This window comes from Antedon mediterranea, chromosome 9 (genome assembly GCF_964355755.1).
Source record: "Antedon mediterranea chromosome 9, ecAntMedi1.1, whole genome shotgun sequence".
In the NCBI taxonomy this organism is placed as follows: Eukaryota; Metazoa; Echinodermata; class Crinoidea; order Comatulida; family Antedonidae; genus Antedon; species Antedon mediterranea.
The window spans coordinates 8470015-8495322 of NC_092678.1; the positions used below are offsets into that span (position 1 = coordinate 8470015).

A 25308-nucleotide genomic window follows, 5' to 3' on the forward strand; every position below is an offset into this window, starting at 1 on the left:
TAAAATGACCTGAAATAATTTGTCAGATGTTTTGCCCTACTCTGACGTAATTTGTACTTCATACTAAGTACATTTGAGACAAAATTTGCAAGTAATTCTTGGGTGGGACTCGAACACACGACCTCCAGATCACTAGCCTGGCGTTCATATCTCTAGACCACCGAGCTTGCGCTGATGGCTAGTGGTTAGATTTGAGCCCAAGTAAGCAGCGGGTACTGCACCAACAGGGTTGTAATTATATTAGAGTGACTAGCTGATTACAGATATCACATCAGCTAAACCAATCATGTCGCTAACCACTGGTAATCGTATATCAAATACTCCTTCAAATAAATTTGTCTGCGATGAAGTAAGTAATAACTTTGTAGTGGAAGGAATTATATATACAGTTTGTCACTGTATGATAGAAAAATTAAATTAATATAAATTGATAAAGTAACCTTAATTATTATTGATACTTGAAATTTACTTCTTTTAAAATCACTAATAGCACACTTGTAATAATTGGTTTATTGGCTATAATCCGGAGATTTCCATTCATTAGTTGACGTTCTTGAAGGGCCAATGATTATTAATATCATGTGATTTCAGTCACATGGGTATACGACACTTGTGTATGGATAACCTGAAGACATGAACTTTTCTGCTATAACATAGCACCGAATAAACTGTTTGTATTAAAGATGTAATTTTATAGCGACTGATTTATCCTAAATTTGTGCTCACAGGTTGCATACACTTTTAAATAAAAATACACAAAATGTCGGTCAAATGTTAAAGATGCAATAGTTGCCTGGAAGGTCAAGTAACCGTTTTGCAGCTAAATTTACATAGCGATAACCGATTTGGCTTTTAGCCGTTATGTATCTGCCATTTATCCAATCATTAATAGAAAATCTGTATGATTTTAAAACTTTCAGATTTTGAAAACTTTTTTCTGCCAGCAGAATTGGGTCCACAAAAAATGATGGCAAAATCTTTAAAACCGTTTAAAAATCTCTTATTCTGATATTTATCGTCAAGAACTGTGGAAGAATTGGAGGGTGGAGAGGGGAGTGTTAGTACTGTACTAGGTTCAGGTCACATGGAGGGAAGGACTTGCTTTCAAATCAAAAAAGAAAACAACAAATATTTTTTCAGGGAGATAATATATTATTTTAAAATATAGACTTGTTTTAATCAATTCCAGACCAATTTTAATCTTCGATTTACAAAGTCTTTACAGAGTCTTATTTCCTAGTAAAAGTAAAGATTTTATCTATGATATTTCTAGACTGAGCTTTACATTTGAATCTTTTTAGGTGTTAAAAGGATATGAACTTGTAATCCGTTTTTCCGTTAACCTGTTATGCTATTAGATTCATCGTTATAAAAGTAAAATTTATAAATTGTTTAGGATTATGGGCCTCATGAATAATATGTAATCATACTGGTACTTATTTTATCCAAAAATTGTATAGTGGAAAAGCAAGTTGTTTAAACTCTGACTGGTGAACATGTGGTTTTCGATTTCACCTCATCACTTTATGTAATTAGTACAAATTTCCTATCTCGGTATTACTAGCCCAATAGGGACTGAGATACTCAGTATCATGTGTGAAAGCCTTCAACATTTCAGCCAGGATTATAATAGTTCAAATTCATTTTCTTTCTAAATTTCATATTTAAATCATGGCTTATACAGTCATGATTTGGCACAGGATTTTATTCATATGCATCAAGTGAAGTATTTTTCAAATCATTTTTCATTTTAAAGCTTGTTTATGAAAAGAAATTCGGAAGTTTCTTCAGGAAATTAAGTGGGATATTACATTGTTTATTTAGCATTTATTGCAGATGCTGTTGTGGGTATAGAGGACCCCTATTACTTGATGTTCAACAACAGGAAGAGGTCAAGGATTTTTATTGAGGCTGCTAGGCTACAAGATATTGGGAGATTACTGATTTGTTGTAAAAACTACAAAAATAACTCTGAATAAGAATAATTGCAAAATTGACTATGGGTGCACAAGTAAAAAGCTTCCTTTATTGGATTTTGTTTACTATTCAACTGGTATCCTGTCAAAGATTGTCATTACCGAATGAATTTTTAAGTGGTAAGGATATTTGCGATACGTTTATGTCCGCATTGGGTAAAGTGTGCGACTGTAGCGGACGTTTGTTGCATCTTGTTCCCAGCTATGTTCCGGATGATTGCTTTATACTTGATTTAAGTGCTAATGAGATTAGTAACATAGAACGACATACATTTGTGCGATTTCAACAACTTGAAAGGCTATATTTAAATTCAAATAATATACAAGCAATTCATCCACATGCTTTTGACGGCTTGAGTAATCTAACAGTTATTGATCTTGCTAATAATAAGTTACTTGAAATTCCACCACGTACATTTACTGATACCAGATACTTGCAGGTCCTGAACCTCACTCATAACAATCTTCGTGTTCCACCGACGATTGGACACTTAAACCGTCTACAGGAGTTGATCATATCCCACAATTCACTAAGATTCGTAACAAGTTCTGCTTGGACTGGTTTAATAGCCCTTAGAATTCTTAACATATCATCAAATCATTTGGTCAAGTTGTATGCAGATTCATTTAAAGGGCTTAGGTATGTAGTGACCCTTGACCTCAGTCACAACAGCCTAAACACCATTCAGAATAAGGCTTTTTCATCTTTGGTTCGATTGGAAGTTCTAAAGTTGAATGATAACCAATTGACAAAAATTGATGAAAATGCATTTCTTGATTTGAGCATGATGACAAGATTAGATCTGCAAAACAATCAGCTGTTTTCTATCCCACTCAGCTTCCAGAATGGTTTTAGTAGTCTTAAACATTTAAATTTACAAGGAAACAAAATAGTTGAGATATCAATCAATTCGTTCAAACATCTGTCCAACCTGAATGTCTTGAACTTAAATGATAATAGATTACAGATCGTAGCTGGTCGATCTTTCTTACTTTTGCCGCAACTAGTGATGCTTGATTTAAGGAATAACCAGATTGAAGTATTGCCTGCAGATGTTTTTATTGGTCTTCGAACCCTGAAAGTATTAGATTTGCGTAATAATAGGTTGAAAAATGTCGGAAAAATTATGCATCCATTGTTTAACTTGGAAACTGTTCTGCTTTCTGATAATATGATATCTTATATTCCAGTGGATACTTTTGATCAATGTGCGCGCATAATTGAAATACGAATTGACCATAATAATTTGACTTATATTCCTGAAGGAATTGGACATTCTAAAACTGGTTCTCAGACATTGAAAGGATTATCATTAGCAGATAATCCGATAAAAGAGATTAGTGCCACCAGTTTTGGCAGATTCTCATCTTTACAGTTACTTCGTTTAAGTAACACCCAGTTAAACATTCTTCCAATTGATGCCTTTACTCAAATGCCACGATTGCTCCAGTTATGGTTGGATGGAAACCAGTTGACAACACTTCACAAAGGAATGCTTGGTTTTCTACCACGACTTACAGCAATCCACCTCCAGGGAAACCTCTGGGATTGCCAGTGTGATCTTCATTATTTCTGGTCTTATATGGATTCAAGGGGTATCTCTAGTGGAATTGATGAAAAACCAGTTTGTCATTCTCCCCCAATTTTATCTGGTGTAACTTTGGAAGTGGCATTTGCTGTGAAAGAATGCTTGGAAGATAATGGTGCGTTTAGCGTGATGGAAATTGAAATTCTGATTCCAATCATTGTTGGTGCTATTGTGTTAATGTTCCTTATTGTTGCTTGCATATGCATAACTGCAGGACATAAGAATCCCATATATGCTAAGACCATTCCATCTGATGGCAATACAGCAAGAGCAATGTCTCTGCCTTCTTTTGCATCTTTAAACTCAATGTCAAGCTCATCACCATTGACCCTGCCACCACGTAATGGAACCAATAGCACGCGCTACCATAACCATAGCAGTATATTCCATGAACGCAAGTTACATCGTACAACTCGGCCAAATCTTGACCGACAGGGCTCTTATTTGTCTATTAATGTACCCACCCCTGGGGGTGAGTATGCTAGTCCGTATGCCCAGCCATACTCACAACCAAGAGACCATCCGAGCTGGTTCCAGGACTCTGACCAGAGAGAGGACATTTATTGAACATTTATAGTACTGTATCCAGACATTCTATTTTAACCTTTTGTATGGTGCAGAAAAAGATACATTACTCGTCACACTAGCTATGCAATATGCATTGTCTGTATAATGAATTATTGTTTTCTGCTTCAAAAAATATGTATATTTTTCACACTATATTTTTTTGGCCAGAAAAATCAGAGCTATTAAAAATTTAGACTTGATTATTAGTATTTATTTAGAAAAAAAAAAGCTTTGTAATATAGTGTTTTCATATAATGCAAAATATCAAATTATAATTATATAAGCATGCATAATATATGGTTGGTCATGTTAGAAACAATATTATCAACAGTGAGAGAAATAAATAATAATCAAAAATTGATCAAAATAAATGTTTAAAAAAATGTAGATGCGTGTAATAACACAAAATAAGGCATATAATTATATTCCTTATTTTGTGTTATTACACGCATCTACATTTTTATATATATAATATATATAATATAATATATATATAATATATATAGTATAAGTAAAACCAACATGTTGACAAGAATGTTAATTTAATTTTTGTTTAAATTGATTTATAATAAAATTGCTTTTATGTCACACACTTTCCTGTTTTTGACACATGTCTAATCTTGGAAAAAAAACTAATGGATTATCTAATGTAGTTGCCAACATTCATTAATTGAACATCATTTTCTACTGCATCCTTAGAATACTTCTCAATTTGAAAGATGCACTAGAATATTTTACAAAACACATTAAACCATAGAAATCATCTATAACAAATTATTGGTATCTATTTTCTGTTTCTCTATCTAGTATAGAGCCTAGTAGTATTTATCAGAAATACTTTTTTTTTTAACAACATTGCTGTTTAGTAAGACAGAGGGCTATTAGAGAAATGTATGTGCTGGAAGACTAGTGGCAGAAATACAATTACAGATGTTTCTATCCAATTAGTTTGGAGGCATTGTTACAACCAAAGATCGTATAGCGCCAAGATATGGAACTGACGCTCGAAAAATGATAATTGCATGGGCAGCCATTCCGGCAAGCGGATTACCCAGTAGGCAATGCGGCACGCCACCAAATCAATGTAAACAAATAGGATTTACATCTACGCGATAAACAGTACGACTTTATTTTATCTTTCGCGTCAAAATGAAAGAACAGCTATATAAATTTCGATTATATAAATTTACTCCATTTTATATTACACTTGCATATGCGTATATCACTGTCCAACCTCAAACGGCTACAGAATAAACACTGACTGTATGGAGGACGAATTTTGTAGGCAGTAGGTTGAGGCATAGTTATAAATAGTGTCGCTGGGTGCAGCGCGATGCTACGCACTTCACGCCCAAGGTCGGCCGCGTTTGGCCTAGGCTGGGATGATGGCACAGTTTATGTGCGAGAGAAGCATTTTTTGGAGATGAATTGTAATAATTGCCAAATATATTGTCCAAAACTGTCTTTTTAATTTTTTTTTTTTTTTAAATTAATGGGGCAGGGGGATGTTCTTTCCCCTGTTCGGACCCTCTCTTTCTATTTTGTGTGCTTCAGGCCTACAAAGTTATTTCATTGCAAGGGGAATTTTACTCCGATCTGCCACAACTGTAGTATACTGTACATACATTACTAGATACAAAAACAATTGTTACATTTTTTTTATTTCAAAAAAGTAAAAGTATTAAATATTAATTTTAAAAATTCAATCATAAATCATAATTTGTTCTTTTCAACCCACTTTTTATTAGCTCAACTTTCAATATTACAGACAGGATTAAAATGCAATAAAAATACTGAAAAATCTAACTTATATAAGTTGTTTATACAGTATTAATAAATGATATGGAATAATTAAATACACTCAATAAATAAATTACGAATGTATGGTTTTAGCCTTCTTAAATACAAGGAAAATTCTATTATTTTGATTTCTTGTATTACAAAAGAAGCCAATAGGCCTAAACAACAGTACTGATAATAACTGAATTCTGTTTATTTCCTTTCACTTTAAAGTATGAGGTGTGTGAAAATAGTGATTTTATTTGTAATCCTTTTCAAGAATCAAAAATATAAACTATTAAAATATAATTGTCCATCAGTTCTGGCCTTTGTATTTAATTCTTGTTTAAAATACCACTGTGCACTCAATCATCTATCTTCTCAATAGTAATTATACAGTATGATGACAGACTTATATCTTTCTGAAATAGGGAAAAATATATCATTAAATTATTTGGTCACTTTTCGAACTGTTACATAATCATTTGATTACTTATTATAGTATTTTAAAATAATTTAAATGTGTGAAAACCTAGATTGTTCAGTTGTAAATATAATATCCAGAAATAATGCCAATAACAGGACTAGTAAGTATTCAAAAATGTTTACATTAATTAACTAAATATTTTTCAAATAAAGATGAAGAACAAAATAAATATGAGGATCAAATTTATAATTTAAATTTATTAAATAAAAAAAACAAACAATAACATCCTCAGTGTTTTGGTTTTTAGGAGACCTACCTAAGCTATGATTTTATTGTTTTATAACGATTTTTTATTTCATTACATTTAATTATTTCTGTTAATGTTATTATTAATAAAACGCCATATTGTCTTGTACATTTTTATTAAAAACTCCTAATTCCCGAACAGCTTCAGTTTTTTTCTTAATCTTCCATCCATCCAAGCCTTGTTTGATCCATCTATCAAGCCGCCAATCAATATCATTCATCCTCCCAGACTTTTTTTTTATTAGTAACTAAACTAGGCCTAGTATTCGGCATTAAATATGCCTAGGCATACTACTATCTAGGCCCTAGATCGGATTGCGCAGAAACGCCTGCCTGAACTAAATTTATCCAACAATTTAATAATTTTGTTAATGTTTACTAACAAAAAAATATATATTCTAAAATCTTTCCACTACATACCCATACAACACGAGAAAACTTCTCGAACAAACAATAACACGTCACACGTGGATGTGGTTCAATAGTTTATTATACACTTCCGGGGTATGTGATCGCGTAACTTGCTTGCCGGAATGGCTGCCCATGGAATTTCACTCATGCGCAGTGTATAAGAGATAGGACTTCCCTATCTTGCGCCACTTCGTGGCGCTATAGTATCTTTGGTTACAACCGCTAATGTGGAAAACGCCAGCTAATGTCGAAACAATTACTGTTAATGAAATAAAAATCAACTCCAGCTAATGTTATATACAGTATTTTACAAAAATGTCTAAATCATTTGGAAATGCATCGATTTTTTACTTAGCTATCAGTCTTTCCACCTCATAAGCAAAACGACCACACGTCGTAAGCAACCTGTTAAGGGACCGCTTCCGACCGAAGGGAGCGAGATAAAGGTTGTGGTCCCTAAAAAGAAGTGGTCACTTACGAAAGGTGTGGTCGTTAAGAGAGGTGGTTGCTTACGAGAAGTGGTCGATTATGAGAAGCGGTCCTTTATGAGAGGAGGTGCCGTTACGAGAGGTGGTCGATTATGAGATGGACCCTTAAACATAGATGGTTGCTTTGATGTGTAGTTGTTTTAGAAAGTTGGTTGTTTGCGAGAGGTGGAAAGAATGATAGCTAAGTAAAGATCGATGCATTTGCACATGATTTAGACATTTTTGTAAAATACTGTATATAAAATTGTTTACATTAGCTGGCGATAACTACATAAGCTGGGAGGCAATTTTTGTTACTACATAAGCTGTTGATGTTTTGACATTAGCTGGAGGTTTTACTACAGTAGCGGTTGTAACAGGCATGTAGTAGAATAGGTGATGCATGAAAGTCCTTTTGCAAACAAAGCAATACCCTGCTAACTCAGAAGAGTTGGAATTAATATTGCCTGCCATAAATGTAGTACTATTAAGCATGTTTTCCACATGCATCGAACATTGATACGTTCTGATTGGTTGCACGATGTGCATTAGTCAATACTTTTGATGTTGAGGTTGGTATAGTTTTAGAAATCTGTCAATCAATTCAGGAAGCTTGCATATTTCTGTTCACTTATAATTTGTGAACCATTTGATTTGTCCATTTTTGCTTGAATTTAACTTGTTAATTTTATAGACCCCTTTTCCTGTCAATCATTAACATTTTCTCCATTACTGTTTTGTTATCACAGTTTTATTCCTGTTGTTAGATTGCCTTGCTACTGGAGCAAAAAAAAAATTTTACCGCAACCGGCAAATTAACAAGAAAACATGTATAAATATATTATCAAAGGTCAATTGAGGTCAAATTTGATATGCACTCCTATCTTTAGGTCTATCTTATTACTGTTATAAAATTTAAAAAATATTTTTATGTCATATTAAAGATAATTTTTTTTTCCTTAAACTGATACTAAATTTTAGTGGGTTTGATATCATTTTGGTATAAATTTAGAGAAAAAACTGTAATTTTGATTGTTTTTTAGCTCAAAAAGTGCATGTATTCAAAATATTTGTCAAAAATAATAAAACAAATCCTGTCAACTCAATGAAATTTATTTTCAAAAACTGCCCTGACATGTAATTTTTAAAAAAAATTTAAAAAAATAAAAAAAATTAATTATGCAAAACATTCTAGATATTTGAGGTCATTTTAAGATGAAATTGGGATATTGGCAACCTATGGCAATAAGACGGCAATTTTCATAGAATTTGAGATAAAAGACACTAATTATTATTGGTCGTATTGAAGATGATTACTTTATTGTTTAATTTATACAAAATATGGATGGGTTTCATACTATTTGGTTAAAATTTAGGGGAAAAAACTGTAGTTTTTATTGTTTTTAGCTCAAAAATGCATGTATTCAAAATATTTGTCAAAATAAATGTAAAAAATTCTGTCAACTCAATGCAATTTATTTTCAAAAACTGCCCTGACATGTCATTTAAAAAAAAAAATTTTTTAATTAATTATGCAAAACATTCTAGATAATTGAGGTCATTTGAGGTCATTTTAAGATGAAATTGGGATATTGGCAACCAGTTATGGCAATAAGACGGCAATTTTCATAGAATTTGAGATAAAAGACACTAATTATTTTTGGTCGTATTGAAGATGATTACTTTGTTTTTTAATTTATACAAAATTTGGATGGGTTTCATACTATTTTGGTTAAAATTTAGGGGAAAAAAACTTTAGTTTTTATTGTTTTTAGCTCAAAAATTGCATGTATTAAAAATATTTTTCAAAATAAATGTAAAAAAATCATGTCAACTCAATGCAATGTCATTTAAAAAAAAATTTAAAAAAAATTAATTATGCAAAACATTCTAGATAATTGAGTTCATTTTAAGATTAAATTAGGATATTGCCAACCTATTGTAATATGAATTGCCATAGTAGTAATTGATAAAAAAACACAAATTATTTTCATGTCATAAAATGAATTTAGTTTGTCTTTTGTGAGAATCACTCACCTTAATTTCTATTTCAAATAAATACATTTCTTGTAATCAAAGTTTTTTGTTTCTCTTAATAATGTTTTTGTATATAATTTAAACATATTTCTTTAGTAAATTTCTATATATATATATATATATGACGTTATCCAAATTCCTTCACTTGCACTGATGAAGGGCTAGTGTTGCCCGAAAGCTCTGCTAACTTTTCTGCCTGTTTTACTTCTCGCTTTGATTTAGCTTTTCGCTTTTATTTTGTATCTCCATTGAGATCCAGCCACTGATACCCACAGCATTGTCATTTTTTCAGTAATTTGCCTTTGGATTTATATATATATATATATATATATCGAATCGAGTTCGAACAATACCATGAAAGCCCCAGTGGTCTAATGGTTAGGACATCTGCATATCAAGCAGGCGGTCCGAGTTCGAGTCTCGGTTGGGGCGACTTTTTCTCATTCTCACAGATTTCCTCATCTTTATCGTTTCAAATTAATTGATTAAATTTCAGTATATCACCGGGCGGTTTAGAATTAATGTTCTTTGCCTGATTTGTTTATATATATATATATATATATATATAAAAACAAATCAGGCAAAGAACATTAATTCTAAACTGTATACTATATTTTCCTATTTGTAAATACATGTAGTCCTCAATAAGTTAAATTAGTCAGTTGTGTTGTCTTTAGTAACTCTCATCTTTATATTTTCCTATTTGTTATACATATGTAGTCCTCAATAAGTTATGGTAATAGGGGAAATAAACATGCTTTTAATTAACCTTGAATATATCTGTTTTGTCTTTAGTTTTAAAATCATCCGGATTTAATTTAACACTGTTTTGATTATAATTTTCTTATTTCCATTGCAACGCATATCACAAAATCAGCAGCCATGTTCTGTTCTAAAGATGTCCCCCGTGTTAACTTTACTGCTGTTTTGCTCTTAGGTCTGAAAGACATTTACGAAGCTATTATTCTTCGATAGCTTCACCTTCACTATCAGAATCAGCATTCGTTGCTGAATATGTCAGAGGATTCAGAATCTTCAGAACAGTCATTAAATGAACTTGCCTTACAGGTACAACTTGCAGTACATGGTTGCTGATTTTTAAGACAGGTACAATCTGCATCTCAGGAGTTGACCACGCAGTCACAAACTATGTCGTTTAATAGTTCTGGTGCTGCTGGTGACTGACTTGTCATCTTCGGTTGCAATAAAGAGTCATCTGCTATCTCGTATCCAAAATCCAATGTTTGCAATATTACAATAATCAAATACATAGTAAAGTCATTTACATCTACGTCTTGAGGACTACTCATTCATAAGCTAAAGCAAGCAGCAGTTATAGTATCTAAGGCCGACAGTTTTGCGACTTTGTAAACTCGACAATAATTTATAGATACCAGCTGCTGGACCCAAAAAACATCTGGGAAAAGAGTCTGTGAGGGCTCACGGTTGAATGATTTTTGGATTCTCGCCCTTTGATTGGTTGACGGGAATTGTGACAGATTGTGGAAGAATGTTCTCACTTGTACCGCCATGCAGTCACATTGTCTCTAGAGGGTATTGAGTTGCATGCCTATAAGTTGAGGTCACACACACAGCACATTAAAGTTCAAAATTGACCATTCTTAAATTGGCATATTCATAATTAAAGAACTATCTTTGATTTGTATGTATTTTTGCGATTAAAGGACATATTTTTAATAATTAATCATAAATATATCTGAAGAAAGAACAATGAATAATTTTTTAAAATCATGTACAGCATTTTTTGTAAGAAATATTTTTTGTTAATTTTGTTATACCTTTAAAAATATCTCACTGATTGACAGAAGGATTCAATCTCTAGACACAGTGGTCATTCACTGAATATTCTCCTTGTATATTTTGATGATATCATAGTTATTGTGTTATGGTCAGTCAAGGCCTTAGGAATTTGTAAAGTCTATATTTAGATGAATCTTCAGACATCCTTTAGCAAGTTCATGGGGAGGGCAAATTCTATCCTGATTACTGTATGTTGAAATTCAAGAAAAAGAAGATTAACAGGAAAAGTTTATAAAGCAACTGAGGCCTCACTGGCATGAAATCATGGGTTTGCTAGTGCACTACATGGGAGTGTCATTGTCATAAATTTGAGTGCCATTTATCATGAATTTTATGTGCGAGAGTACCATTTCCTTGTTGCTTAAACGCTCTACTCTTTTTGGTCCAAAATTAATTAAGATGACTTCATTTCACCAGCATTTTTATGCTTGCAATTGTGCCACAATATAATGATTTATTCTATATAACTTCCTGCAAACAATGTACTTTAGCAATCACAATACTAAGCCCACCGGTCTATACACTGCCATCATCTCAACTAATTTCACTAGCTAATAAAAGTTCCAAATGTATGCCAGAGAAGCATACCATCAAGGATGATTACATCACTGCAGTTACACTTTAATTTTTCCGACCGCTGCCTGCTCAGTAGTTCTCTGAACAGAGACTATGTTTAGGTTTGATCATCGCCAATAATTGCGGTGGATTGCTGAGTCTGATAATATTGACAACCTCGGGTTTGGGCTGAAGTGAGTGCGAGTACCTTTTTCTATTGTTTGAATTAATAAACTAGAAAGCCACTCCTAGAATGCATACCTCCGCCTACTGTAAAATTCTCCTGCATAAGATTTCTCCGGGAAGAAATATATATATATATATTTGTGTGTGTCTTAATTCTGTTTCTGATTTAGTCTAATTTCACTACAAGCATGTGTATGCGAGTTTGGTGTAATGGTTATGTAACAAGCCTTTCAATAACAATAGCTTCAGTTGACAATACAATAGAACAGCAACGCAAAAATCAAACAAGTGAATTTGAAAAGAAATAGGGTTTTTAAACTACTCGCATCAAAAAACCTGCATATTAAATCAAATTATGTTTTAAAATTAAAAATCACAAATTATAACTCTTGGCTCTGATACAAAAATTAAGTAGTTGTCGAGAAAATGCAATTTCAGTACACTTGTTACTTTAAGACTGCTCGCCGGCTTTTGAAAATTGTCTCCTATCTTTTAACACTAGCCGGTCTGAAAATAATATCATTTTTGTTATTTGTGAAGTTATTAATAAACCAATTTTGTTGATTTTCAATAGGCATGGTCTGTAAGTAAATACCTATCTACACCCAAAAATTCAGAAAGATAACTTGAAAACTGTAGGCGCTATCGTGCTAACAAACAAACAAACAAACATACAAACAAACTAGCCTTCGCGCATAGCGCGATACTTGGCCAAATCAAAATTGGCCTCCTGACGTTGACCCAATTTTCACCAAAAGTGTGTGTCTTATGCTGTGTGATTTAGGCTAATTTCACGACAATCATGTGTATACGAGTTTGGTGTACAGGTTATGTAACCAGCCTTTCAACGAACAATAGCTTCAGTCGGCTAAAAATAGAACAGCAACGCGAAAAACACATGGGTGAATTTGAAAAGAAATAGATTTTGTAAACTACTCGCATCAAAAAACCTCTACATTAAATCTAATTAAGTATTAAAATTACAAATCACAAATTATAACTCTTGCCTCTTGTACAAAAATGAAGTTTTTTGGACTAGTAGTTCTCGAGAAAATGTAATTTAAGTTTACTTGTTAATTTAAGACTGCTCACCGGCTTTTGATAATTCTGTCCTATCTTTTAACACTAGCAGGTCTGAAAATAATTTTTAAAAGTGGCCCAGAATTGGAACCGTGGTCCAGATTTTAACCAAAATTGGGCGGTGTCGTCCTTGCACCAGGTGACATGTATGGTATTAATTTGGAGTCATTCGAATCAAAACTGTGAGCGCTAGAGTGATGACAAACAAACAAACAAACAAACAGATCAACATACTTGGCCAATTTTCAATTTGGCCAAGTAACAAACAAAGTAAATTCTTTTTGCCAAGAAACAAACACACGCGATCGATTACATATACCTCCTTGGCGGAGGTAAATAATAAATAAATGTGAATAAGTTTTTCGACTGATTCATTGATTATGACTTGCAGAATGAAGTGATGATTGATGTTTATAGAAACAGAAAGCACTTTGTTCTGCGCGACAATAAACCAGTATTGAGTAGTTATGACGTCCTTTCTGATTATTTATTTTGTTTCTCAAGCGGATTTGTCCTGTCATTTCATTACACATGTCTCATTGAAGGCAATGCATGATACTTTTGTTGAACTTTGACTCTTAGATCAAACATAACGTAATCATATTTATAATCATGTGAAACAGATTGGTCTTTTCATGATCTAGAGCACCTTCTAATTTACTGGAGTTGTTTGTCTTGTGAATAGGATTGCCTCCTTTGAGGATAGTTAATGAATTTTCTTATGGTTATCCTATTAGCAAAACATGTTTTGGCAATTCTTGGTCAGATCTTCACATAACACACATTCAGGACGCAGAGAGGTCAAAGTATTTCTTCGGCTCACGTTGGTCTGTCCATAACTACTACATGTTATTCTTATAGGTGTCCATCTAAGATGAGTTGCTTCAATTTAAAAAACTTCAAAAGAAAAATGTTGCAGATAGCTTGCTCAATATGATTTCAAATAGGAAAAAAAATCCAAATAAAATTAACAGATTGAAAACAAGATTTTTCATACAAGAGGAATACTGGGATTATTGATGGTACTGAGAGAATAAATATGTTTAGCTTAAATTAGAAAATTGTATTAATATGGATTAAGCAAGATTGGTCGATATCATTAAGGTCCAGAAAATATAAGGGACTCTCAAAATTTCTAAATTATTTTACTGCAGTTATTGCAATACTTGCAGTAGAACAATATAAAACAAAAATCATTTACAATAAAGCATCAATCATAACATTCTAATTCCCTTAATTTGTAATCGTTGCTTTAAACCCATTATTCTTCGTGTTTCATGATAATAATTGTACATAATTTGTCTTTTTTAACACATTTCTTAGACGTTTTACTGTAACTTTCCTCAATTTATAAATTTATGTTTTCACATTTAAAAGGTCAGTCTCATACAGTGGGACAGCCAGTCGACAAATCGTGTCAAATTTCGACTCGGAGAGGGCGCCCTACTTTTCTAATTTAGTTCAAAATTGCTAAATTTTAGGGTGTTGGAAAAACACAATATTTGTAAATTTAGCTGATTATCGGAAAAATATTGTTAGTGAAATAAATTCATAAATGGTTTTAATATATCGTCATGTAAAATTAAATGTATTTGAACAAAACGATAATCTGTAATTTAACGGCAAAATCAACCAATGTCTTTTTTCCGAAATTGTACCCTAGAAAATCGTTAAAATAAAATATTTAGAAAAATTGAACAGTCCTGAATTTAAAATCCCTGTTAGAAAAATTAATAATCTACAGAATACGATATTAAGATACAAAATTCGGTGGTTGGGATGCAGCTCCGACTATTCAAACTAAAGGTACCACTATTTGTTCCATCGAAAACTAGCGAAACCGCCATTTTGTAAACACATCGTCATCGTGTTTATGAATTTATTTATAGCGAACGATATACGCGAGGTTTATAATTGTCCGCGTATAAGAATTCATATAAATAAAAACATTCCAATACAACGTATATTATTACTTGTTTATTTATCACAGTATACATTTTAGTTGAGGAATATTTATCATAACTATTATAATAGCTTTTATACGAGTCCGAGGCCTAGCCCTATTAGCGAGCGATTGTTCCAGGGGCGGAAAGTCACTTAGTGACGTTGTGATCGGGCGCGTCGGGCCTAGCTAATATTAATAATATGACCTGAAATAACCGGCTAACAAGAACTGTTATATACTTGCTTACAATTGTTTTGTTATTGATGAACAAACAAGCAATTAGATTGAATAACAAATTATTTATTCTTTTTTTTTTGGGTAAAAACATGTACAAACTAGTACTCTATAATATAAATTAATAGTAATATTAAACTAATACAGTATTAATAAAATATAAAATAGGCCTAACATACAATAAATATTCAATTTTTAAGGTCTACCACATGACAATAACCATGGAGTAAAGTTACTCCATGCAATAACATAATTTACAGAGTATAGTGTAGTAGGTTTGCATTCAACATAAATATTTGTATTGTAATTCATCTAAATCCTCTGCAACATACAAGTAATTCAACATTTTGTTTTAAATAATTAAACTATAGTTTGGGTATGACAATGTCGGTAGGTACCGGTGTCATCTTTTTATCCACTTCACTCTCAGTTTAAAGTCACAAAGACAAAGAACTCTGCATCATCAACGATTCCTGAAAGTGTCAGAAAAAATAATAAATAATTATTATTAAAAAAAAATGTTAATGTCAAATGGAAGCTGTATTTTATTAATTAATATTACAGTATTTGCTATTATTATTTATAATAATCTAGGCCTACTAGTAGCCTAGCTAGGCATCTATTGAGCCTAATAAATCAAATAATAAATGAAAAATAAAATAATAATATTAATACTGATTGAAAAAAAAGTATTTTTTGGGGGGGTCAGATCACCAGGCTAGGCCGGCCAGGACCAATGATACTCGTAATCAGTACAACTTAACGACTATCGGATCAGCATCAACACAGTACAACGTGCACGTCTCGCTATCGCCTATACTGACACACGTGTCTCGCGTTGCCGAAACCACGCTCACAGCTAGAAAATGTACCTACCTTTCGAGGCCTGAGAATACACCAACAAATTTTGAACAGGATAGAAATATATCATACTCGATTAAACTAATATTATTCTTGATAAAACAATTGATTATAATTGTTTTAATTTGTTGGGATGCACCTCCGACTATTCAGAAAATGGACAACAAAACAGTAGTCAAATCGTACCACATTTATAAATTTCACGAGTCCCGACTTCAGTCGCCGAATGTATTGTATTAGCTTCGGTTTCTTTGAAGGAAACCGATTGGATATTCAATTATACTTATTAGGAAATGCTTTTACCATAATAGGTAATGTTGGGCGGTTCTTAAATATTCATGAGAGCTTAAAATAAAACAGCACTTATTTGCTAGGCGACGAAAAATCGTGGTTTCAGTTTTCAACGATAGGTGGCGCTTCAAAATCGTCAATGCGGAAGTAAGTCGATTTTACACGATTTAACGGTCAAAACGCGAAGTGGCTTTCCCACTGCATAGGAAATAACCGGAATGTAGGGTTGTTAGTTCAGGCAATAATATATAATATTGTGACGCCCTTTTTTACGACATAGGAAATTATCAATAGGTATACATCCTTATTGTTTTTTTAGATCAACCCATTACCTTAAAGGTATTTATTATATATTAAAACTAAATAGCATATTCTACAATTATTTCCTGAATGGTTATATCTTTCTGCTTATATTGAGTGTTCTGTCTTTAAAAAAGCACTTCTTAAAATTCCACTAAATCAACAGTTGACAACAATGCCTTTCAAATATTACACTGTAAGACTTTTTGTCACATTCTTCATGTGGAAATTAGTGAAAGGACAGATCTCTAGGTCTTGTCACTTCACCAGCGGTTCTGGCTTTGTGATTTGCGATTGCAGTAACCAGGGACTGACTGAAATTACCGAACCACTTGGAGCAGACGTTAGTGTGCTTATACTCCGAAACAACAGTTTACAGACAATTTCATCTCAAATTTTTCAGTATTCTTCTCAACTAATTGAATTGGACATCTCTCAAAACCAACTAATATCTATAGAACAAAATGCATTTTCAAATCTACCAGCGTTACGCCACTTAAATTTGTCTACAAATAAACTAACGAGTTTGGACTCTTCAGTCTTGCGAAATTTGCAACAACTTAGTGTATTGGCGCTTAATGACAACCAGTTACTTGAGATTCCTATTTTGAATGATTTGCAGAACTTACGATATCTTGATGTTTCTCAGAATCAAATACACACAATTGAATTTCAGGGTTTTGCTGATTTGAATAATTTGCTTCATTTAAATCTAAGTTCTAACCAGCTCCGAGAACTTAAACCATTATTATTTCAGAGGCAAGTCAATCTTGAGAACTTAGATCTTTCATATAATTATTTAACAAGTTTTAATTTGTCAATATTCAATGGACTTACTAATCCAAAAATTAGTACACTTAATCTTACAAGGAATGCATTAAGTTCACTTCCTACAGAACTGTTCACAGAACTAGAAGCAGTGAGAGACTTACAGGTTGCTAAAAACAATATACAAGTTTGGAAAAAGTCTTTCTTTCATTCAGCTAATGTATTAGAAGTTCTGAATTTGGCTGGGAATAGTATAGCTGATTTGGATGAAAGTATGTTCAGCAGGCAAGCAAAACTTCGCATTTTGGATCTTTCCAGAAACCGGATAGAGGATATTAAAAGATCTTTATTAGATATTGATCTCCTAGAACGTCTTGACTTGAGTAGGAACAACATTAAGATGCTACCAATGAATATACTTTCAAGTCCTTTGCAGCTAAGAGAGATTCTGTTGTCTGAAAACATATTGGATTCCACTCCAGCATTTTCAGGATATCGACTTTTAGAAGTAATTAAGCTGAATGGGAATAGGATATCTAGAGTGGACGAGAATGATTATTTACAGTTGAGAATGTTAACAGAACTTGATTTGAGTGTTAATTATATACAAGAAGTTGATATGAATGCATTTGTACAAGCTACGAGGCTCACCTCTCTTAATTTACAGGAAAACAAACTAAGAACTTTACAAGAGGGCATTTTCATGAACCATCAAACACTGATGACCCTTGACCTCAGAAAAAATCCATGGCAGTGTGATTGCACATTGTTTGAATTTCTTCGTTCTATTCCAAACATGGTTCAAATTTTAGCTTCGTCAGAGGTCACTTGCCAAACGCCACCTGAATTATTAGGCGAGCCGATTGAAACTGCGACTGTGTGTAGAGATCCAGTTACAGGGAATAAGCAGCAAAAGAATAGAAGACTAGTAGCTGTTAGTGTCGTTATTCCAATCGTTTTTGTCATCTTTGTAATAATCTTTGCCCGTTGCATAGTAAAAAGGAAAATTGCAAATTATCCTCTCACACCTGCGCCTCGACAATCAACGACGGATCCGTCACCGACTCGACAACAAGCATCACCAAATTTAACAAGAACTCTACCTATACCTCCTAATGCTAATTCTAAAGAGGCATCAATTCCTTATTATCTGAGCTTTGGTACATTAAGACCAGAGTATGCAAACCAGTATGACACAATTGACTCAAAAATTCAAAATCGGAGAATTAACAATTTTCAAGAAAACAGTGGCACTGACGGTTATTTATCACCAAGCGAGATAGAACAATCAACCTACGCTCCGATGGCAAATATATATTTGAAACCAATAACGGTTCCAGACAATAAAAAAACTGCTACGATGACCAAAGAAATGCCCGATATCGAAGGAAATTATCTCAGCCAAATAATTTAATTTTAAAATAGTTACAATATTTAGCAGCCGCCTCACAAACGGACATCTGCCCTAACAGCTACATATTTAATAGCCTGTGTTTCTGTGCTTTCTTATTTAATTGTTGCATTTGGTATCGACCACCTCCCAGATTTTTTTAATTACAATCCCTATTCAGGGGATATTCCCATTAAGGACACACTAATATCGCAAGTGTCCTCAATAACGTTCTGTGTAACCCTCAAACTAATGTCCAATCTGAAATTTCAAATGCTAAATGTTTCTAAGGGAAAATATCTCTCAAAAAAGCTTGTGCGTGGTTGATTACCTAATCATAAAACAGTTAAAAATACAGATTTTTAGATGTATATTATTATACTTATTATATATTATTAGATAATGTAAATATTAGCAGTGATTAATATAAGGTAAATTAATTTTTTTTTGTAATTTAATAACTTTATCAATAATAATAATTTTTGGCCAGTTTAATAAAGATGATCAATAATAATCATATTGTTTATATTATTGTACTTCAGAGAACTGGAAAAGTTCTGGGAGGAACAATAAGATGAAACTGAAATGAATTTTTTATGTGAAAATAGCAATAATTTGTGACGTCTTTTTCAACATGTTTTACGTCCATCTACCTGTCTAGCCAGTTACACATCAACACCGCAAGCTATCATGCATGTTTTTGAATACCTACACTTCCTGTTTTTATTCATTTTTACATCACAATCGTCTCTTCCTTTTACAATGAATCATATTTATTTATACAATGTTACAATATAGTATTACCCATTTATGCAGTTAGTTCTATTCAATATTTTTAAGATTTCCTACATACAAAGTATCAAGTACTGTAAAACAAGCTTCTTTTTTGTTTTACCTGATTCAATATTTTCACTAAAATAGATACATGGAAATAGTCATATCCCAAATCTATTGTTGTTAATCTCTGCTTGTTCAATCAAGTTTTTTCAAGTAAGCCCCTTGGGTAAAATTCCTCCACTGAAGTAGGCCCTTGATCGGTGTATCTTCCTTGGGCAGATCTTCAGGAAAACGGGTCATGTTTAGTCATACTGAAGGTGTCTATGCTTTGATCTGTTAAGTCTATTGTCTATCTTATGATTGACTTCAGATGTATATTAAGATTTCATTCTTCTTCAGAAATTACCAGAGTCGACACGTACCATATATGGTTTTCATATATTTATGAGTTTTACTATCATCTGTAAAAGCTGTATTGCACTGAAAATTGATTATGTAGACATTGTTGAAATGAAAATGCAATGTGAAAAAAAATTGTAACTTGACAGTCATACATTGTAGCAAGATTACTGAAAGATGTCTACTTATCAAGTCACCATGTGGAAACTAGTTATTGGGTGTCTAACTTGGATAGTTACTGTTGTAATCTCACAGTCAACCACTACACAATGTGAGGCCTACAGTAACCTCTCAGGAACATATTACAACTGCTCTTCGCGAGGATATAGGTCTGTTCCCATGAATATCCCATACAAGGCAGAGATTGTCATACTTAAAAATAACTTTATCAAAGAGATTCGTTCAAATTCATTTGTAAGTTTGACTAATCTTCATTCATTAGATCTTTCCAATAATCGTATCAATACAATTCAGATGAGTGCGTTTCTAGGCCTGAATAATTTACAGATGTTGAACCTGTCTGGTAACAATCTTGTTTCTCTAATGCCGGAATTGTTCCGCCCTGTGCGAAGTCTGGAAACGCTGATATTATCGCACAACAGGATTGAGAATATCCAAGCAGAGTTATTGAAAGATCTTGACCAGTTGACCACATTAGACCTGTCGAACAACCGGATAAAAGTAATATATGATAACACGTTCTATGATCTTGTCCACCTGCAAGAACTCTATTTGCAATCAAATAGTATTTCAACCATAACGGACAAGACTCTTAACGGCTTATTGGACTTGGAGTTGCTATACTTGACTCAAAATAAACTTGTCTCAATTTCATCTGAATTTAAAGAGCTTACACGACTCAAATTTCTGGATCTTGGAAACAACTTTATAACAACCATTGATAAAGATGCATTTGGTAACTTTGGTCGCCTTACTGAACTTGGACTTGAGAATAATAATTTATCATCTGTTCCTAAAGCTGTTGGCAAGTCAGCATCTTTACAGTTAACGCTGAGAGAGCTTTATCTCGGTAATAATCCAATTCGCGAAATATCTGGTTCTTCATTTGGCAGGTTCACATATCTTGAGGATTTACAATTAGATCACATGAAACTTTCTGAATTAAGCCTTGATGCTTTTAAAGGAATGCCGAAACTCAGACACCTGTGGCTTAACAGTAACAAGTTGAAAACCATTCAGAAGGAATCCATCATTCCTTTACGGCATTTATTAAAGTTGTATTTAGATGAGAATTATTGGAATTGTGACTGCAGCTTATTTGGTTTTCTTCAATATCTTGACCAACATCCAGAACTAGCAACGGAAAAGGTCATTCCATGTCACACGCCACTAGTACGTGTTGGAGAACCAATTACAAAAGTTCTTGAGTTGTCTTGCGATTTAGAAAGTGAAAATTTCTTTTCCAGATCATCATCAGAAACACCAAAAGAGATGACAAAAAAAGATGCACTTTTAGTTGCCATACCTACAACTTTTGTAATGACTATTATGCTGTTAGCGGTTTTGTGTTTGACGACTTTGTCTGCGAGAAAATGGTTGCAATCATCTGTGAAAAATAAGCAACTTAGCGGGCAACCTCAGCTGAGACGTTATAACCACCAAAGACCCCAAAGAGAACATTCTAAAAACTATGGAATTGAAGTGCAGGCTTATGCCACTCTTGAGCCACCTGAACCAAGTCCCTTGCCAACTAGGAAGACTCTCCAGCCCTATGCGTATGCCTATATTGATAAACGGGGTAGTATGCAAGCGACTGTTAACTTGCATTAAACTGGTTGTGAGTCTATAATGAGATACCGGTACCAACTATTTTGATAGGGAGAACAGTTAATATTCTTGTGAAAGTTGTTTAGATGGACAGCTGTGCAACTGTGTTTTACAGTGTGATGGGTGAACATTTTGCACATGTTGAATGCGGCAAGAAATAAATTACAGATTTTATATAATAACTTGCTGAGCATTTTTGGAAGTAAATTATGGTGATTTTGTTACACAGATTAAAAGTCTTTATTACGTTCGCTAAAGATGTTATAAAATTTATTAGTCGTTTGTTAGCAAGATTTTACCTTACACTATGTAAAAAATCCATCAAAGTTTGTAGATGCAATCAATAGTTTATAACCTGTAATTTCCTAAAATCATACTTTTTAATTTCTTTACAACCAGTCATCATAAATACATCATTTTGTTTACTAATTTTTAAAGGCCAGGTGCGGGCAAAACATTTTTATTGATCATAGATTCCAATAATTATCGATCTATAGTTTACCCTATGTTTCATAATTTTTGGGATTTTATTTCTGTTACACGAGTTTGTTGAAAATAAGCACTTTCTCATCAGTTCATCAGTTGATAGTTCAACTTACATAGTAAAATCTATATTCTTTTGTACACAAATTTTGTAAATAGAGAGGCATTTTAAAAAGCTATGAAAAATAAATGGTGTGGTAAAAAATGTTATCAGATGACTAAATATAGATAATATAACTTGAATTTTACATTTCTGGTATTTTTTTTCAACTTCAGATTTTTATTGTCATGCTATAGCAAAAATTATCCACCGTATATCCACCATCTTTTTTCACCTTCTAGAGAGTCACCAGACATGTTATTACATTAGGTTAAACACCTAACTACCGACAAAAAGTCTTCCTGGTTTTTATGGCAGAATTTTGCCAAATTTTGTATTTGACCATATTAAGAGAAATTCATGTTTTTTCGTCTTGATTTCTGTTTTAAATATTTAATTTATTTTAAATTCATGCCTTTATCTGAGCTTTAAACATGTATGTCTTTTGGGTTTGCATATTTTTGTGTATGCAGGGAATATATACGTAGAGTCTATACATTTTTATTCTTATTCTTATTCTTTTATTGCCAAATATAAAATACATGAAAAACACGACATACAAAAAAAAAACAATAGAACCAACTGAGTGAGCTGGCATGGGACACAAAAGCGAACCTAATCACTATGACTTAAAGCCTGTGTTCCCCACTCACCCAGTTTCACAAGCAATGATTATACCATCTTAAAATATAATATATCAAAATTTATTGGATCAGGATCGAGATTTAGGATCCATTCCTGGCCGAGGTCGCAACTCTCTGATTGGCCAGTGAAAATCAAGACATGACTTTAATTAAAGCTTGGCTTTATTTCGGTCTGTCAATTTTTTAAGAAGTTTCAAAACAGACTTATACAGACTTATACAGAAAACTATAATTTGTCTTTTTATTTTTAGTTAAATTGATTGATGACCAGAATTAATTTTATGCCCTTGAGATGAATGTACCGTTGTACATTGATTTTGTTCATTGTCTTCAAATTACTTTTACATTAAATATTTTACCTCTTTAAACATTTGAATTTATTGATGGTTAATAGTAATATATTATACCATACTGATAGTGATATTTGTTGATAATTTTTGTAAATAAATTACTTGTATAAACTGCTCACTCATTGCAAGTAAAATAAAGATATTTAAAGGTTTATTCATTCTAATTATAAAATCTTGTTTTATTTAGTTTTATTATTAAAATTCTTAATTACAACTGCTAATTAGTTGTAAAATTGGTAAAACACATATTCTATCTTTGGTGTAGCTTTCACCAGCATCATGTGGCATGAATCTTTAAACATGGCTTTTGGTTCTTTTCACATAATAAATTCTATATTATGTTTTGGACATACATGGTTTTATGCTTTCATACAGCTTTATTTAATAAATTCGAGAATGTATGTGTTTCTTATGTATACTTTTAAATCAGGAAAATATTTTTTATTATAATAAATGTTTATAAAATTGACAATAAAAAGAAAACAGTTGTAATGGTGTGTTTACTATTTCAAATTGTTTCCTTTAATTTCTATAAGAGATCCATAATTCTTTGTAAACGTTGACTCTTGACTGAAATTCTATGATAAATGACACGGATTACATTTTCCGACAGTACAGATGTTGGTAAAAACCAAGTTTCAACAAATATTAGTTTGTTTCAGCATTTTTAATGCTTTTGTCTCTCCTCGGCTCTGAAAATGATTAAAATAAATCAAATAAAATGATTTACGCTGAGATTTTGTAGTAAATTCTCTTGTTGTTTGATTGTACATTTACTCCAGTAGAACTTGCGCACAATATTGCTGTTCAAATAACTTGCAAACAAGAGGTCTAGAGATTAGCGTGCATAACTTGATCCTCGACAAATAAAGAACTTATTGCATAATTGTACCAGATGTTATAATTTTGAGTGTTACGATTCACCTAACAAATGCTTTTTTTTATATCAAAGTTTTTAGCATGTAGTAGTTCCTTTCATTTCATTTTTTGTTTCATTTTTTTCATTTATATATTTGACATCAAAAATGTCGTGGGACCCCAAAAGCAACAGAGTCACCATAACTCCTTCCTTTCATCCATGTAAAATCTCTCAGTGAGTTTGATTTACCAGCCTTTGTGAGACTGATACAGACAGACCTTTGGACATTCAAAAGTTTGATTTTGAAATTGGGGGAATGATTAATTATTATTTTTTTAATTACCTATTACTTCATTCCATCAAAACTAGTTTTTACAACACGTGTGAATATGTTATATATAGTATAGCATGAATATCTTGGGAGACCTTGTTACCTTTTGTTCATGTGAAAATTGGGTATTAATGAGTACTGGATTACTATATATAGTAATGTTTTCATATTTCATTTAAAGTATACATTACTATTTTACTAAAGTGAACCAATACGGGGTGTTTATTAAACAAACAGGATTTTATTGCCATTATTTTTCCTTTATCATTTCCCTTTGTAGGTTATGTACTTTCTATTATCTAGATGGCTGTTGAAAAAAAATCCATTTCATTATTGTTCTACACAAAGAATGTACTGTACATTATTAATATTGATATCCTTATCCTTTTGTGTTGTTTTGAATCGTGATCATTGGAATAATCATGAGCTCTGTACTGTATACCTTACTCTTGTTTATTTTTCTATGTGTTGATTTCAAGAAAACGCATAGTGTAATTATAAAAGGGACTGTACGCATAGAAGTGTTTGACAAATGTCCTCAACATGTTGGTGATTATGTTGAAAATTTCTGTTTTGACAACAACAAA

The 25308-nt window shown here is 32.5% G+C and overlaps 3 protein-coding genes across 3 annotated transcripts in view; all 3 read left to right on the top strand.

Annotated features, from left to right (window-relative positions):
• LOC140059186 (protein artemis-like) overlaps positions 1-25308 on the top strand; it is a 93673-nt gene that overhangs the window by 56599 nt on the left and 11766 nt on the right. The gene's annotated exons all lie outside the window — the stretch shown is intronic.
• On the top strand, positions 1635-4551 carry LOC140059185 (uncharacterized). Its single transcript, XM_072105043.1, has one exon. It carries the CDS (start codon positions 2000-2002, stop codon positions 4130-4132), a length of 2133 nt encoding a protein of 710 aa, XP_071961144.1. The 5' UTR covers positions 1635-1999; the 3' UTR covers positions 4133-4551.
• Positions 16993-24475, top strand: LOC140059287 (uncharacterized). The gene is made up of 2 exons (XM_072105152.1): positions 16993-19006; positions 20360-24475. The coding sequence occupies exons 1-2, from the start codon at positions 17008-17010 to the stop codon at positions 21955-21957; spliced, it is 3597 nt and encodes a 1198-aa protein (XP_071961253.1). The 5' UTR covers positions 16993-17007; the 3' UTR covers positions 21958-24475.

Bases quoted from the DNA above. Each gene is read 5' to 3' on its own strand.
- LOC140059185 (XM_072105043.1), top strand. From the start codon at position 2,000: ATGGGTGCACAAGTAAAAAGCTTCCTTTATTGGATTTTGTTTACTATT.
- LOC140059287 (XM_072105152.1), top strand. From the start codon at position 17,008: ATGCCTTTCAAATATTACACTGTAAGACTTTTTGTCACATTCTTCATG. The intron at 19,007-20,359 runs TAATTTAATTTT...CTACTTATCAAG, and splicing joins AGGAAATTATCTCAGCCAAA to TCACCATGTGGAAACTAGTT.